This window comes from Scardinius erythrophthalmus (genome assembly GCF_964197995.2).
Source record: "Scardinius erythrophthalmus genome assembly, chromosome: 19".
Taxonomy (NCBI): Eukaryota; Metazoa; Chordata; class Actinopteri; order Cypriniformes; family Leuciscidae; genus Scardinius; species Scardinius erythrophthalmus.
In genome coordinates, this window is record NC_138239.1 from 6,022,330 (window position 1) to 6,040,390 (window position 18,061).

Consider the following 18,061-nt stretch of genomic DNA (forward strand, 5'->3'; position numbering starts at 1 on the left):
GCATATGAAACTCTCAACAGACATCACACGGTAAGTGTATATTAGTATACTATATTTTAGTGTATATTGCAAGACTAACCAACCCCCCACCCAAAAAAACTTGGGGACCCCCCCCATAAGACTCAATTCGAGCACTGCACTTACCACAATAAGACGTAACCGTAAAGAACTGCCCTAACTAACCTCCATCTTTTTACCCCCCTTCTCCTCCTATCACACTCCTTGTATGCCCAATTCCTCATACCCCACAATCCTTTGTGGTCCAATTACCTCTAATCCTACCATCGTTTTTTTTAAACCAACCATCTTTTCCCTGAGCTTGCACGATATTATTCCGCAGTTCAATTCTCGATTTTTATTGCTCACCATCTTCCCGTAACTCATCCCCATACCCATAACCTCTTCCTCAACCATTATAATTTAACTAGCCAGCATTTAAAGCTACAATATGTACTTTTTTCACCGCTAGGGGTCGCTAACCTCTTACAATAACAAAGGCGTAGGTTGATGACGCATAAATGGAATTATGGAACTTGTCGTCATGCTGAAGGATCTAATAATGTTTATGGATGACTGAATACATTGATGTTTTTAACATGACTGTCGTATGAAGCAGGTCACGATTGCTAATGAGAGACAGATATCAGCGCCACACGCGAGTCCCGCGGATATAAAGGAATAAGGACATATCATTCTACCGAACTAGCTGCAAGTGCTGAATTAATACTCACACAGGTCAGTTTATTAGATGAATGAGACTTGTGCGGCAACGCAGCGCTGTTTCACTTGGTCTACACTATCACACTAAACTGCATTTTAATGTGTTGAAAGTTATGTTATTCAGTGTGTTAGTTTGTTGGCTGTATGAGACTAGCAGTAAGCTAGATCAACATTAGAATAACATACTGATCATATTCTAACATTTCATCATGTTGAGCTATATAACATTTATTAGTTTTATGTACATTTGCTCACCTGTCTAATAAAGTACATGCAAGACGTCTCTGTCAAGTCGAAGTTTGTCATGGACGTGGAGCTCTCGGCATTTTGAAAACACCACGCTGATATTGATCCTCGTTTTAGTTCTCCTTTTGTCCCAAAGTCTGCTTGCCATGGTCCATAATGTTTGAACGAAACAAAAACAGCGTGAGCGTGCCGCTAGACGTAGCGCAGTTGTCCACGTCTGTCGCTATGGTTACTATGGCAGTACGAGCGGAAACCAGGGATAACGCAGATATTACGTCCCTGACAGGCGACAAGTGAGCATGGATGAGCCATTATTTTAAATTGGAATTTCTCTGAAATTAAAATTTTTTGGGACCATTTGGGATATTGTAAGTATTCAACTGCAGGAAATATATCACACTGTGCAAGTGATTTTTGGATATTTTATTACATCACATGATATTATAATTTTTTGGTGCTGGTTTCGAACTCAAGTCTCCCTGTTTCTCCCTCACCCTCTCTAACCACTACTCCATCCAAAACCTCTCCAATTTTCCTATCTCTCCCCTGTCTCATAACTAATGACAAATCAACCATCGAATTAATTCGAATTGGATTCGAACCCCGATCTCCCCATCCCCCCCATTCCATTTTTTATTATTTTTATGTTTTTTTTTTTTTTTACTACTACTACAAGGACTTTCTACACTTTTGGGTTGCGGCCCCTTCCCTCCAATCTAACACCTTATTATATTCCTTCTATAGTTATCCCCAAAACATTTTTATTTATTTATCGGTTTCATACCCCGATTTCCCTGTTCTCTTGCTACCCCCTAGTTCACTTTGAGTTTTGGGGAATACTCCCCTTTAAACAAAAGACACAACTCCATATTATTTCTTACAATCGTTTATTAACCTTCACCAGTTTCTTATATTGAGCCCCTTTGGAAACCCTGTGTCCAGTTTCCTAATCCAGTACCTCTCCCTCTTCCGCCTTTCTTTCTTGTCCCATTCTTGATTGTGCTCAAGCCCACATATTCTTGAGGTTTTGGACCCCATGTCTCTGAAAATGAGGTACAAGGTGCCCCTTCCGACCTGTCCCTTTCTTCACCGTAGACCTATGTCTCCACATTCTGGTGAGAAGAGAGTTCCCTGTTTCCCCCACATATCGCATTCCACACCAGGAGCATCGGATCAAGTAGACACAATTACTACGGTTGAGAGGGATGACCTGAGTGATCCTATGCATTCCCCTCTGTCCTCCTCTCACCAAGGTCTCATGAGTTTTGGCTGGAGCTGCATTGTTTGCTGGACCCAGTTTGCTGTGCACCAGCATATCCAGCAAATTCCTTCATTTTATAGGCCGCCACCATCCTATATTGCATCCCCAGTGCCTTGTCCTGGGAGAACCTTTAAAAGTTTCTCTTTACTCCCACGGCTAATCCTTTGGCCGTGCCCGAGAATTTAACAATCAGTGGAAGCACTTTTTTATGGAGGGCTTGGGTTCTCCCTCCCTCCATTCTTCTCTCCTCTTTTGCCACCATTCTTAGGAACTGTCTGAAATATCCCCTCCTCCTCAGGGTCTCCATCAGGGTTTTAACAGCAGCAACCCAATCACTTTCTCTGTTGCAAATCCTTCTGAACCTCAGAAGCTGAGCCTTAACAATCCCTTAGAATACGTGAGTATCATGATGGCTGCCCCGATGGAGCAAGGCGTGGGTATCCGTGGGTTTAAAGAAAACTTTTACATCCAGTCTACCGGTGTCCAAAACCCCAGGTCCCTTGTATACGGTTGTGTCAAGAAAATCAATCCTATCTGGCTTCAATTCGTATTTTACCCGGATGGATGGTTGATGTTTATTCAAGGTATGTACACACTCCAGCCAGTCCCCCTCCGTGCCTTTCCAGACTCCCCAAACGTCATCTATATATCTGACCGACTGCTCCCATTCCACCATATAGATGTTCGCATAAGCCGGTGCAAAGCTCTTACCCATCGCCATCCCTTTGACCTGGAGGTTACTGGAGCACCTCCTAACAGCCTCCAGCCTCCTTTCCAACTCAATGTTCATGTAAAGACTCTCCACATCCATGGTGAAGAGCCTGGCGTGGAGGCTAATCTTCAGCCCCTGGACTTTCTTCAAGAACTGATAGGTATCCCTAATGTAACTGGTGTGCCTGGTGGAGAGTGGATTCAGGTAAGTTGTAATAAGCTCAGCCATCCCGTAACTCTCACTCCCACAATCCGATACTATCGGCCTCCCAAGAGGGACATCTGGGAAAGGCCAGATGGTCCTCTCCTTATGCATTTTGGGTAGCAAATAAAATCTCCTCTCCCTAGGCGTATCTTATCCTATGATATATTGGACTTGCCTTTTGGTTAAGGTCCCTTTCTTCTGTAATATTTGTATCTCCCTCTTAATCAATTTCCCTGACTCCAAAAAAATTGGCTTCTCTAATTCCTCGTAAAACTTCCGGTCTTCTAGTTGCCTCAGGGCCTCCCTCACATACTGCCCCCTATCCATGACGACCACAATGCTACCCTTATCTGCCGGCTTAATCACCAAGGTGCTGTCCTCCCTAAGTCCTTTCAGGGCCCCCCATTCCCCCTTGGAAAGGTTCCAAGTTTCCGGGACTTCCTTCATCCCCTTCATAATTTTCTGATCCTCTTCTATAATCTCCAGAACTACTCCCGGCACCGGACTCTCGCTGGGTTCCCACCCCGATCTTATCGTGGATGGTCCCTTCCTCTTCTCCAAAAAACGGCTAATTTTAACAGACTATGGTACTCTGTAAGACCTGGCTCTGCCTCCAATCTATTCCAACTATTCCCACCCATCCCTGTGCCTCTAGGGACGAAGGACAATCCCCTCTATAAGACTGAGACCTCCATTTTATTTATTACTCTTGTTTGGGAGAGGTTCACCACGGTCCTCGTACTCTGGTTCGCTGGGTGCCTCTCCCCTATGAGTTTAAATGGACTGACCAGTGCTTCCACATTGCCCAGCCTGTACTCCGAGTCCAATGGGTCATGTCCATTTCCGTTCGAAATTGTTGGCTGGGGAGGATGTCTATTGTCTTCCCAGTGCTGATAATGTGTGAATTAATCTGATTCAGGATCATGACTTGCTTTTTCGCAGATATGGGGCCAGTGCACCTGGGACCAGTGCTCACCCAGGTAGCACATCACCTAAACCCTTTGGTCCCACACGGTGGGTAATCTAGCCATATTCGAGTTTCCCAAAATCAATATTGGTCTCTTTGGTTGTAGAGACCAATTCTTAATTTCCCCCCTCCATGGTCCTGCCTTTGGAACATGTTTCATTCCATTGATTCCTTTTTTTTTCTTCTTTTCTTCCCCCCGTGACTCTTCCTTATCCTGCTCCATCATTCTTTTCCTCTTCCTTCCAGTGTTCTCCTCTTGAGTGACTCCCCTCTGTGTGTTGCTGCTAGCTGGGTTTAATGGTCCTGCCCCCGTCTCAGGATCCAGGGGCCTAGCCAGGGCCTAACCCTCACAGACCCACAGTCTTCTGATATCTCCCACAGCCATTCTTACGGAGCTCTCCTGGATGTTTTTTAAATTCCTATGGGCCCATCTAACTCCTACTTCCAGAGCCCTCTCTCCTTCCTCTAGATCCATTCCCTTCAGTTGGGACAAAACTTCCTCCTGGGTTGAGGTATAATGCTTCCTCAGGATGTCTAGGCTTTCACAAAGCCACCCCCTAGCACTCCCGTAAATCTTCCAGCATGTTGTGGGTGCCAGGGCTGCTGACACTACCACCACCCCCAGCCACCTGACTACCTTCTGCAGGGACCTCGGCCCTGGTTCCTCCTCCGTTTCTCATAAGTTGTTGATGTGGTGAGTGATTTTAATATATTTGTGTATTTGTCTGACCATGAGCTTGAAACAATCGTCCCTATCCATTTCAACCTATAAAGGACCCAAAAACAAATTTAATATTAATAATAATTATCATCATATTAATAATCATCATCATAACCACCATCTCTCCTTTTTTAATTTTATTATTTCCTTTACCCAATCAGATACAGCATCCTACTTCAATCTCCCCTAAACCCTCTTAAATCCTACCACCTCTTATCTCTCCCAAAGAATAGAAATCTTAGACTGGATTTACTCCTGACCAGCGAACCTCACCACCCTCCGAAGAGTCATGGTTCGGTAATCCTGGCTAAGCATCGTACTCCCAAGAGACTCTTCTCCTTATCTTCCTTATCTCTCCTGGACCCATTCTTACAGGTCCACCTACCTTTATCACTCACTTTCCCTACTCCTAATCCCTGCCCAGGACCCCAGGACCCCAAGAAACTGTTCTCTTTTTCTCAACCCCCCTTATCTTCCACCATCCAACCAAAAAAAAAAAAACATCTACTGGACCATCCTCAAATCTCCTACAACCCCATGCCACCCATACCTGCCAGAGAGCACGAAACCTTCAGCTGGGTTTACTCTTGACCAGCGAATCAAACCACACCCCCGAGGAGTCATGTCCTGATAATCCTGGCTAAGCACCACACACCCAAAAACAGTTGTCTTTCTTATCCCCTCTCACGCTAATCCCCAAGACTCAAAAAAACTACCAGCCAGCTTACTGGCTCGGGCTGAAACTGAACCTTATGAGAAAAACGAGCAGGCCTCCCCCAAGAGCCTGACTTGGTTTCTTGTTCTCGCTCCCTCACTCGATTCCCACCCGGATCACCCGGTTCAGAACCAAGTGAGGCAGTGTCTTCCTAATCTACCACGACGGTTGGTTTGGTGGAATACTTTGGTTTTCCTCAGCCTCCCCAGGTCCGAAGGCACTCGCTAGGTTAGGATTGTGAAAAGACAAAGCCTTTCCCCAGACAACCGCCACCAGTTATCCAGTTTGGATTAGGAAGGACGCAGAAATGCACTGGCCGGCACATGTTTTTGTTGAGGCAGATCCACCCGTACCGCTGATTGTATCTTTTTCTTCAAAAATCCAATCTTATTTTTCCCTTAGTTTTCATCGATTACAATCGGATTATTTTCCTGCGTTAACATCAGACCATTTTTCCATGGTTGTTTAAAGATCCGGGACAGCCCAATCTTATATAAATTAAGCCCATCGCCTATGACGGGTGGGTTTAGTCATGTTGAAAGAATTTAGTCCTAATCCCCTGTGAGGGTTAGGTTTTAGTGCTTGTGCCGATGCAGGGATAGCCCAACTGCATGTCCTTTCTATGAGGGTTAGGTTTAGGTATGTCAAAAGAATCTGGTCCTAGTCCCCTGTGAGGGTTAGGTTTTAGTGCTTGTGCCGATGCAGGGATAGCCCAATTGCATGTCCCTCCTATGAGGGTTAGGTTTAGTTATGTCAAAAGAATCTGGTCCTAGTCCCCTGTGAGGATTAGGTTTTAGTGCTTGTGGGTTAGCCCAATTGCATGTCCCTCCTATGAGGGTTAGGTTTAAGTATGTTAAAAGAATCTGGTCCTAGTCCCATGTGAGGGTTAGGTTTTAGTGGCTTGTGGCGATGCAGGGATAGGCTAATTGCATGTCCCTCCTATGAGGGTTAGGTATAGGTATGTTAAAAGAATCTGGTCTTATTTAAGAGCAATTATATATATTAAGTGAAATCTCCGCCTATTACTCAAGTCAATACATAGTGCATTCAGGGATGAAAAAAGTTCTTAAATAAAGAGATTATTTGAACTGAATATGACGATGCACTTCAAAGAGATCAGTGCATTGACCAGCACAGCTGATGCCTGTCATGTGTAAATCACATTTATAATATTTTATTTCTACAGCATTTATCAATATTTGTTCATGTTAGTAAATAAAAAATACACTTGTACATTGTTTGTTGATGTTAGTCCAAAGTGCTAACAGATACAACATTTGTAGTAAATGTAAAAAAATAAATTAAATAAGGTTAATAAATGCTGTAGAAGTATTGTCCATTGTTAGTTCATCTCAACTAATGTAGTTAACTAATGTTAACAAATTTAACCTTTCTGTAAAGTGTTACCGCAAACACCTCTAATAATTGAGATACAACAACTGAGTTTGTTACAATTAGTAAAGTATTCATTAGCATTCCGTACCTGAGAAGTCAAGTGCACAAACCCCAAACTGATGGAATCCTTTAAGTACAGACAACGGCTTCAAAAACTCTGTTTCCCATATATGAATAGATGAATCACGGCCCACCTGTGCAAGAAACAAACACAGATGTTAAAGTGCCCAGACCAAAAGGTGAAGTGAAGCGATTTTTATGTATTCAGTAGAGAAACCTCTCTGCTTTGTATGCTGTTGCCGACAAAGACAGACATGTGTGCAGTTTGACTGTACCTGGCCTGTGGCTACATAGTCTTTGACAGGGTGGATGGCCAGACAGAGGATGTCATCGTCATGGCCCAGGTAAAAGCGCTGTGTGTTTTGCTGTCTGTTGTACACCACTCCCACAGCCGCCACATGATACACAATCTCACCGGTCTGAGTGTAGAAGAGGTTACTTCTGCAGTCATAACCTCTGTAACTGAAACGCACACACACACACACACACACATGTTGTGTTTCCATGTTTTATGGGGACTTTCTATGGACATATGATTTTTATGTGTACAAACTGTATATTATATCCCTTAAACCTACCATCACAGAAAACTTTCTGCATTTTTAGATTTTCAATAAAACATTACTTAGTATGATTTATAAGCTGTTTTCCTCATGGGAACCAAAGGATTTTCCTCAAGGATTTCAGATATTGCCAAACATAGGGTTTACCAGGACACACACCAACACTGCAAATGTTTTCACAAACATAGGTCACCCTATACAAGAATGAGTCACTTTATATAATACATGGATGTACGGATCTATCTGAATTGAATTATTTCTAACCAAATTTGGGAATTTGAACTGATAACCAAATTTTTCTCAGTCTCATTGGTCTGAATTTTTAATCCATTCACCAAAACAATTCACTCTGTAGGTAACTTGGCAACAAGTAAATGCTTTTTTTTTTACTGAATGAGTCACTCAATTGACTCGTTACAAAAACACATCGTTCACAACCAAAATAGTTTTATTATACTTTGCAATAAAATATAAAAATGTGCTTGTCTACAAATCTACAAAGAGACTCCCAGATAAAAAAAAATAAGTTAGATAGTAAAAATAGATAGAGGTAGTGAATAATATTTTCCTGCATTTTGTGATGTGTATCTACTGTAAGTGTAATGGATTATAAAAAAAGAATAAATCGGTTGCTGATTGATTTTGAGATGAAGGCGTTGCACTTAAAAATGAAGGCACATGAACGTGCACTAGCAGAGAAGGGGTTCAAGCGGAATAAATGATCGGAGAAGTCTGGCTTACGTCACCAAAGAGAAGTCATTTTTATTGGCTATTTTGATTAAACATTATGATGTAAAAAATGTAAAAAGTAAATCACATGCACGGACAAATTGTTTACAATGTATAATACACATTTGAAAACAGGGAAATTTGTATCCATTTTGTGAATTACTGAGCATGACTTTTATTGAACTTTAGAAAAGCAACACTGGCCTAAATAAATTTCAAAAATGTCCTTGCATCATTTTAATTGATAATGATCATTGTCATTTTTCAAAGTTTTTCCATCTCCACTTACAGCACTGTGAATGTATTAGTGCCGTTTCGACTTATTTCAATAAATGGACAAATAAATGGAAACAAACATTTTTTATTTTATCCAGTGACTTAAATTGCATTGCTTCTGTAAACCATTGAATAACCTGATCTGAATATTCTCCTATCCATCATCTCTTCAGCCTCTAAAGTCAGATTCAGGTCTGCTCCTGTAGCCCGTGCACAGCTTCATTGAGCAATCACAACTATTACTGCCATGTTCTTAAACTTTAATCCGTAACCCTTAATCCATCTGATGACCTATGGATGCACTTGAAGCAAATGGTACAAATTTGCAGTTCAGCTGTGGTTGACACTGCAGCCTTTTGAGCTCATCTGTGTGTTCTTCAGAAGGATTAGCATGCAATAAAGACAAAAATTGATGGCCAACTGTGTGAGTTGTGAGTCCAACCCAATCCAGCTTCCAGTACAACTTCTACACTAATGTTCAGCAGCGGGTGAACAGCACAAGACAGTCTTTCACTGTCTTCCTGCACTCCAACTCATCGCCAAGTAGTTGGAAAGCCTGAGCTTATGTCATAAAATAGTTTTAAATACCATCAGTCTGCCATATAAAGTGTGAAAAGAAAAGACTGCTGTCCATCTGCATCACTCTGAGTCAGAGAGGCAAAGGTATTGGAAATGTCAAAGAACATCATCTTAACTTTGTGTGAACTACTGGTCTACAGCTAGTCCCTAAGGGTGCTATGACTCAACTTTGGGACTGACACAGGCACTTCCCAGAGCTGTGGCATACATCTGTTTTTGTTTTTTAGCTGGTTAAACCTTGTTGCAGATTTGCAGGTGCATAACTAACTTATGAAAGCTAAATTTAATTGAATGCAGAAAATACTCTATGCGAAATAAAACAAAATGTATTTACAAATATGTGTAATATTTGCTATGAATTTTACTTTGTAATTTTTACAAATTTTGGTGGTACATAAAAGTTAAAACTTTAGAACTATGATTTTTCAACGTTTTTATAATTTGTCTAACTTTATAATAAAATAGAACTAAAAAAAGATTAGCAAAAGTAAATATGCAAAGTATAAAGAAATGCTTGAAAATATTTAATATTTTATTAATATTGATTTTTTTATTATCTGAAATATTAATATTATGACAGAAACAAAACAAAAATATTTCAAATAATACACAAATAATAGTATATGTAATATTGTTTTTAATTAATACAATTGTTATATTATATTATATCAATTATAACACAGTATATTTATACTGTATACAAATATTGTAGCTTGTTATAATAATGCCTAACAAAAGTAATTCCTTGCAGGAAAAAGCAGATCATAGTGGTCAGAACAAGATAGCTGGTTTGTGTACAAACAGTATACTACTAATAATGTTTATGTTTGGGGGACAAACTCTGAATAGTACTGATTGATTTTCCATCCGTTCAGTACTTTTAAGAGCTCCTCAAATAACAAACCACATTGGCTGAAGCACTTACCCATGAATAAAGTGCAACCTCATTCCACTGGCTGGAGCTCTTTCCCTCTTCTTCGTGGCCATGGCACGATGCTTCTCCTTACACTGCTCTTTAAGTTGAGGTAGATCTTCTTTGTAAACCTGAACAACACATTTTCATCATAAACCACACACAGAACTGAGGAGGGAATTTAACAGGATCCATGAGAGAAAGGATTTGCTGTCAGGTTTTGATAAGCATACAGTATGTTTAAAACAATTACATCTTTACAAATGGTATCACAAACCTGTCGTCGGTAAGTATGTTGTGTTTCCTGTTCGATTTCAGAGTCCATCTCAGGCACGTCTGACTGATCCGAGTCGGATTCCTCGCTATGTGAGTCTATTAACGTCTCTGTAAGATGGAGAGGGCAAAATTACACCTCCTGCAATGATTATGCATTCCACTTAAGTAAAACAAATAAATGAATTAAAAAATTAGCAACAATTCCATTTATCATGATCTCCTAAGAAACCCTGAGTAACTTATTAGTCATTCCTAAGTGCTGCCCCTCCTCTTTATAGATTTATCACTAAGAAAACTGCTGATGGCTAATAAACAGAATTGCCAATGTGAGCACTGAGAAAACCATTAGGAAAATGAACAGCGAGCGGCATGGTAGACTGAGCAGCAACATGCAACGAAAAAAGACAAGAAAAAGTAGACCCCCTTGCATTAGTGAAGGTGTTTTGCTTATATAATCTAGCACATATTTCAGGAGCACAGCCATCAAATCGACATTCATTTATTTCTTCAGTGGATTCGGACATAATTCAAGAGATTAAAAGTAATCTCTAATAATGCTAGTTACCCAAGTAAAAAATACCTATACCAGAATGTATTTAAGATACATTTACTTCCTACTTAGTACAAATCCATAAACATATTTACTGACATATCACTTGAGACTTACTGAAATAAATATCATAATTAAACTTTATTTGGAGTACTTCTTTATTGCACAATGCACGTTTACTAATATTAAGCCTAAAATGTGTTTTAATATCACAATTTGTAAGTATATGATCACTGTATAAATGCAATCTTTAAATGCAAGACATTTAAAGTATACCTGCAATAGTTCCATTATAGCACAATCAAATATACTTCAGTGTATCATTAGTTGGACTTCAGCACTACTTCCGAGTAACTAAAGTGAATTAAGGATAAAATTAGTTGTTCCAATTTAGCAGTATACCAAAAGTACAACTGCAGGGTATTTATCTTGAGTACATAAATATGTAAATATTTAAAATACATTTTGGTCTATTTATTTTTCACTAGGGTACACTTGTCAAAAAGCCAGGTATCCAAAAGAAATTGTGTCTCATACCTTGAGGAGCTATATGAAGAGTTTCTTTTGACTTCCTTTCAGGGACAAACTTCCACTGGAACACTGAGTGGTCGGCTCCACCAATAGTAATCACCCACTGATAATCATGTGACCATCTGATATTGGTTATGTGTGCTGAGTGTCCTAAATATTTTTTAAACTTCGCACCTAGAAATGAAAAGCACATACACTAAGCACAACAATTTAATAAAAGTCAGAAACCAAAAATCACACAAACTGGAAAAAGAGGACCCACCTTTTCTTACACACGGGTACCGAAATAATTTAACTAATCCATAATCATCCGCTGTAACTAAAACTTGACTACTGAAGTTGGCATCTACAGAGTTGATGTCATTGATATCTGAGTATTTAGGCCAGATCCCATTCACCTCTGGCCCGAGGACACAAGTCCATGAAGACCACTGGACAAGCTTCAGTTCTTCTCTGTTGGTCACTTCCTTGCCACCTAAACACACAGTCAAAACCATAGTCAGTCAAGATTAGATGATCCAATTTGAGACTTAAATATTGAGGAAAACATAATTCTGTCATGACAACTCTCTGAGTGTTTGACATGGTAATGGATATGACAATGTTGATACGTTTGGTTTTGGCGTAATAGATCTGCTACGCTGCTGCTGTTATACTGTTAGCAAGTACGGGACTCGCTACTGCCAATACATACATGCAGGGCTTGACATTAACACCCGCTAACCCGCCATATGTGGGTGGATTTCAGCAGTGGCGTGCAACACAGTCACTCCTACTAGCCATGGTGGCGGGTTGAAATTTATATAAAATATATAAAAAAAATCAAAAGTGTTGTCAAAAATATAATTTTTTCGATACATATCGATATTGAAATATATCTGAAACGCTTCCAATACTAATTTCCTCCAGAATAGATATGAGATACCAGCTGCACGCATCTCCCCTCACTCACTTGTTTAATATTCTTCGGATAAATATTGTGGGTGTTACAAGGCTTAAACTTTAGCGTAGTATTGCGTGTAATGTATTGCGCATCATATTTTGTGCTCACACTCAAAGTGCGCGCCTTAGTACTAACAGTATAATTGATGCGTGTGTCAGTTCTTAAAGTGACAGCAGCCTAACATATCTGCTGCCAAATTATGAGATAACATTAAAAATATCTATATGGCAGTTTTTCCCTATGGTATCGAAAATTGTGGCCAGTGAAAATGCTAACTGGCTAGTAACTTTGGAAAACCACTAATCACATTGGCTGGTGAGCAAAAAAGTTAATGTCAAGCCCTGCATACACGACATGCTGCTGTGAGTAAGACATGCTGCTGCTGTACAATATAGCGTACATGAATAACCCGTAGCAGATCTATACAGGTGGAGCTGGGGAAGGTGGAGGGTTTCTGAAAGTTCGCTGCAAACTGCTAAAAAAAATGCCAACCAAGTATTTGAAGGTTGAGCACGCAAGCTCATTGGCTACTGATACAGCAGGATCCAATCAGCTGTGCCCTATAGAGAATGATGTGATTGCAAGCAGATTGAGTTAAGGACCCATTAGCCTGCACCATCTAGAGTTTCATGACATAACTTTGCATTTCCAAGACGGCACAGAGCTCTTACTGGGCATCCTGTAGAAGAGCCGCCGGCCGTTGCCATCATTGGTCTGTAGATACTTGCTGTCAGTAGACCAATCCATGTGTGTGATGAAGCTACTGGAGCCCACGCATTCGCCCACCTTCTTGTAGCGCTGCACAACACCGTAGATGTCCACTGAGTTATCGTTAGAGCCCACGGCTAGGTGCGCTCCGTCAGGGGAGTACTTCAGTTCGTGGATGGCCTCTTTACGGTCCTTAATGTGGACCACCTCCGTCATGTCCCTGCAAAATGAGTACAGTTCTAACCGATTCGCATATTTTAGGTTGCTGCTTAGATACTCAAATTGTACAGCTCAGGGGCCACTTTTAGAAATGACTAGGGGCCAGAAAATAAAATTATCTGGTAATAGTAATAAATATTTGATTTTGGTGGATACTTGACTAGCTTGTGCAGTAACAAACAGTTACAGCTTAGAAAACATCATATTGTCATTCATCAAAATAATAAGTATCTGTTTATGGAAAGACCCTTATCATTTGCTAAAAAATGTAGTCAAAGTGAAATTAAACAAGCAAATAGGTCAATGATATACACTACCTACCTAGATTTTTTAAATACATATGTTTATTTAGCAAGGATGTAATAAACAGTAAAGATGCTTATCACGTAACAAACATGCTGTTCTTTTGAACTTTCTATTCATCAAAGAATCATGAACATATGCATCATGGTTTCACCGAAAATATGAATCAGCACAGCTGTTTAAAAAATGTTTCTTTAGCAACAAATCAGCATATTAGAATGATTTCTGAAGGATCATGTGACACTGAAGACTGGAGTAATGATGCTGAAAATTCAGCTTTGTATCACAGGAATAAATTAAATTTTACAATATATTAAAATAGAAAACCTTTATTTTAATCGTAAAAATATTTCACAATATTACTGTTTTTACTGTATTTTCAATCAAATAAAAGCAGCCTTGGCGAACAGACGAGACTTACTTTTAAAAACATTAAAAAAAATAATCCTGAACTTTTTAATTGTAGATGTCTGTTTAAAGAAAATGAAGAATCATTTTAAAAAGGTTATTTTAAAAGTTCCAAGTTCTTAGAAATGTATTCTTTGTATTCATGTTTTTAATGGTATTTCTTTGTTTGTTTCATGTGGTGTAAGCACCAAGCAGCAAAAAAAAAAAATTAAACCTTGAATACGTGTTTTGAAAATAACAAAAAAAAAAAAAAACGTTTTAACAAATTTCAAGGTAAAAAAATAAATAATAATAAATATTGTTAAAAAAATAATAATTATATATATATATATATATATATATATATACACACACACATATATATATATAAATTATTTATATACAGTATATATATAAATTATATATATATATATATATATATATAAATAAATAATTGTTGTTGTTTTTTTTACAAATATCTTGATTTATTAATTCATAAATATCGTAACATTTTTGTGGAGTCGCACCAGATGACATTTTACAAACTATACTAACCTTGCCTTGTCATCAATAGGTCAATTTATGTGATATTTTAATAGCCTTATTGACCTTGAAACTCAGTCATGATAGTCTGCAGGGGTTCATTTCCTGTTAAAAAAAGTTTTTTTCTGCATGTTGGCCACATGAATATTCATAAGCAGTTTTGATAAGCTTGTGGTAGGCCAAATTTTTTCAAGTATCCCTGCTCTAGGCTGTTTTGCCTGAGTGCTTTTACCTGACTCTTAGCACTGTAAAGGATCCGTCTTTCATGCCCAGAGCGAGGTGGATCCCGTCTGTACTAACAGCAGCACAGCGTATCGGCTCCTCCATGTTGCAGCGTGCTATTAGCGCATGATCTACAAGACTCCAGATCCTCCAATTCAAAATGAGAAAAAGAGGAAGTAATGACCCATAGAGACACACAAATTAGTGCATTGAACATTAAATGTCATGTTCTTAATAGACTTCATCTAATCTGAGGAAAACTGTATTGCTCAGAGGTTCCATTATAGCTCAGGAGACATGAAGTGTGTAATGTCAATTACTGTATATTTTCTGTACCACTAGCACCACCAAACAGAATTACACAAGTAATCCCTCATGAAAAAGAAGAGACGGCGTTAAACTACCTCCTGTCTCAAAGCACATAACATTACAATAATAATGAACATAAACAACTTAAAGAGCACTGACCTGTACCACCTGACTGCTGAAGATTCATTTCAGCGTTGATAGTGTTGCCATTGAAACGCATAAATTTGAGTCACGAACCGTTCTGAGTATAACGTCACAGGTTTCCATCTTTTCCAAATTAAGGTAGTTATGGTGTGAACGCAGCGTCAGCTCATTGTCGTTTTCATGACTATGTTTCTTAACACAATTAATTACACTTTTAAAAAGTGCACTTTGTAATAATGCCAAAGCAAAAGTTTTACTTTAAAGTACATTTTAAATCATTAATCGTTTTACTAATCTTTTGTTGTGCTTTAAAGACGTACACTTATTTTGTGTTGACTAACATACTAAAGCACATGTAAAGTACTTGATTGTAATTTTAACTGTGTGCTATTCAATATTACATTTAAAGTTAATATATTTTAAATGTACTAAATTGCAACTTAATCATTACAAATTTGTAATTACAAAAATATTTAAATACATGACACACGTTGCAATAGAAATTACAAAGTTTATATTAGTTTACAATAAATGCTTGTCAGTACATTCAGTAGTACACTAATCATATTTCAAAAACAATAGAAGAAATTATGAAATTTCAAATAAAGATGTACTTAAATCCAAACTATAATACATTTCATCTAATGCAATTATGTGCAATTAAAACATTACATTCAGGCCCTGTTTACACCTGGTATTAAGATGCGTTTTGGTTGATTGGATCACAAGTGGACGACACTAAATACAGGAGTAAACGGGTCTAAAACGTTTTGAGCTTGTCCACATCCAGAGTTAAAAAGCAAATTCCGACCGGATTGCTTTCGTAGTGTAAACGCTCACGTGGTCAAATGTGTTCGGATAGCCACAAAAGACCGTTTTCTCTCCACCCACTGACCTAATGCGTACGGGATACGCAAGTTTGATTTGAAAACAAACAAAGCACAATGTTCTCTCACCATTCCTGATTTCTAACACGCACTCACAGCGTTCGGCTGGTCAGAGCAGAAACGAAAGCTGCTCTCCGTGTGTTTTCCGTCGTCTCCGGTCGAGTTCATATGTAAATAGCGTGAGCTTATTTTGTCCATTAGATAACAAGATCTGAAAAAGCCCAGACATTTACCCGCCCATAGACCCTCCCCTCGAAGAAATCAGGACAGAAGTGGTTGAAAGTGGACAAAAGAGATGGACTAAAACACCAGGTGTAAACGGGAATGTGTCTCTCTCATCTACTTGTGATACGAGCCACCGAAACGCATCTTAATATCAGGTGTAAACAGGTTCACACTGAAGTATATTCTTTAAAAGTATATTATTTCCATAATAAGTACTCTTTTTGAAAGTATGGACTTCTTTTTCACAAGGGATCTCTTTAATAAAAAGTTTGTTCTCAATTTAATCTAAAAACCTATTGATTATAAATTAATTATATAGCTATATAGCTTCCAATAGAGTGATTCAGATTTGTTATCAGATCTTACCGAACAGAGCGGTCGTCGCTGCCGGTCATGGCGAGGGGTTTGGTGGGATGAACCGCGAGGGCCCACAGCTCGCCCTCACAGTGACCCTGCATGATGAGGAAGGGTTTGGTGCGATCATGCACCACCACCTCAAAAATCTCACTGTCCTGCGTGCCCACCAGAATGTGATCCCCTCTCCAGCACACGCTACGCACTGACAGGCCTGCACAGATCCATTACAAAAACACAACAGTAAGAATGGGAATGAAGGTAATCGTGGATGTAAACAGACATGATCCTGAAACATACTGAAGGATGTACACTGTAGACCGTCAAGAATGGAGAGGGTGCTTGGGTGCTTGATAATACATATAGACATCTGGGATCAGTGACAAACAGGGGAAAGAGCTATGGATATAACACAGCCTGCATAAACAACACTGACCACTACAACGCACCTCTTGAATTTTCACCTCTAGCTACTGATGAGTCATAGAAAAAGAAAGTAAAAGAAGAAAAGAGATAGAGCTCTGTTAGAGACAAAGGACTTTTGCATTGTGGGGTCCTGAGTATTTAACAACAAAAGTTAAGTTGCAACTTAATGGATTAAACAAAATAAATGTCAGTGTAGAGTAATGCATCCTGGGAGTTTGTAGAGGCTCTGACTCACCCTTATATCCCTGGTCTGTTTCCCTGAGGTCAATGACGGTGATGGGTTTGAAGTTCAGGTCCCATAACCGGATGCAGCCATCCCTGCCTCCAGTGGCAAAGCCTTCTTCACATGCATTCATGCTGAAAATACCAGACTACACACACACACACACACACACACACAGGGGCTTTGAGAGGCTGAACGTCTCTGACAACTGAAACAATTACAGAATCTAACTGAAGTCTCAAACTTTCACTGCAGTGACAGAACTAAAGGTCGAATAAAGTTTACTTGAAGAACATTTGCCGATCTTAAAGGGGTCAAATCATGAGAAAACGAACTGTTCTCGTTGTTTGTAAACTAAAATACTGTAACTAATAGAACTCAAAACTTTCTTTACAGTTAAAATGAAAAAAGTTGAATGTAAGCCACAGTATTTGGATTTCATCAGAAACCAAATTCAAATGACAACCACCCACATTTACACATCAACAATGCCAATTATGAGTTAATGAGGAAGTAGAATATAGCCAATTATTCCTAAACACCAAAATAATATAAAAAAACTTTTATATTACTTTAGTAAAATATATTTGGTAACACTTTAGTTTAGGGTCCAATTCTCACCATTAACTAGTTGCTTATTAACATGCATATTACTAGTTTATTGGCTGTTTTTTATTACTTATAAAGCACATATTAATGGCTTATTCTGCATCTCTTAAACCTACCCAATACTTAAACTTAACAACTACC

General features: G+C 39.0%; 1 protein-coding gene across 1 annotated transcript in view; it reads right to left on the reverse strand.

Moving 5' to 3' along the window:
- eml5 (EMAP like 5) overlaps positions 1–18,061 on the reverse strand; it is a 113,767-nt gene that overhangs the window by 48,827 nt on the left and 46,879 nt on the right. Inside the window, exons 6-15 of the mRNA XM_081347470.1 lie at positions 17,324–17,459; positions 16,675–16,876; positions 14,754–14,891; positions 13,033–13,289; positions 11,681–11,893; positions 11,425–11,592; positions 10,339–10,445; positions 10,074–10,192; positions 7,277–7,463; positions 7,030–7,135 (exon numbers count right to left, since the gene is read on the reverse strand). Of these exons, the coding sequence (XP_081203596.1) occupies positions 7,030–7,135; positions 7,277–7,463; positions 10,074–10,192; positions 10,339–10,445; positions 11,425–11,592; positions 11,681–11,893; positions 13,033–13,289; positions 14,754–14,891; positions 16,675–16,876; positions 17,324–17,459 (1,633 nt within the window). The remainder of the gene's footprint in view (positions 1–7,029; positions 7,136–7,276; positions 7,464–10,073; positions 10,193–10,338; positions 10,446–11,424; positions 11,593–11,680; positions 11,894–13,032; positions 13,290–14,753; positions 14,892–16,674; positions 16,877–17,323; positions 17,460–18,061) is intronic.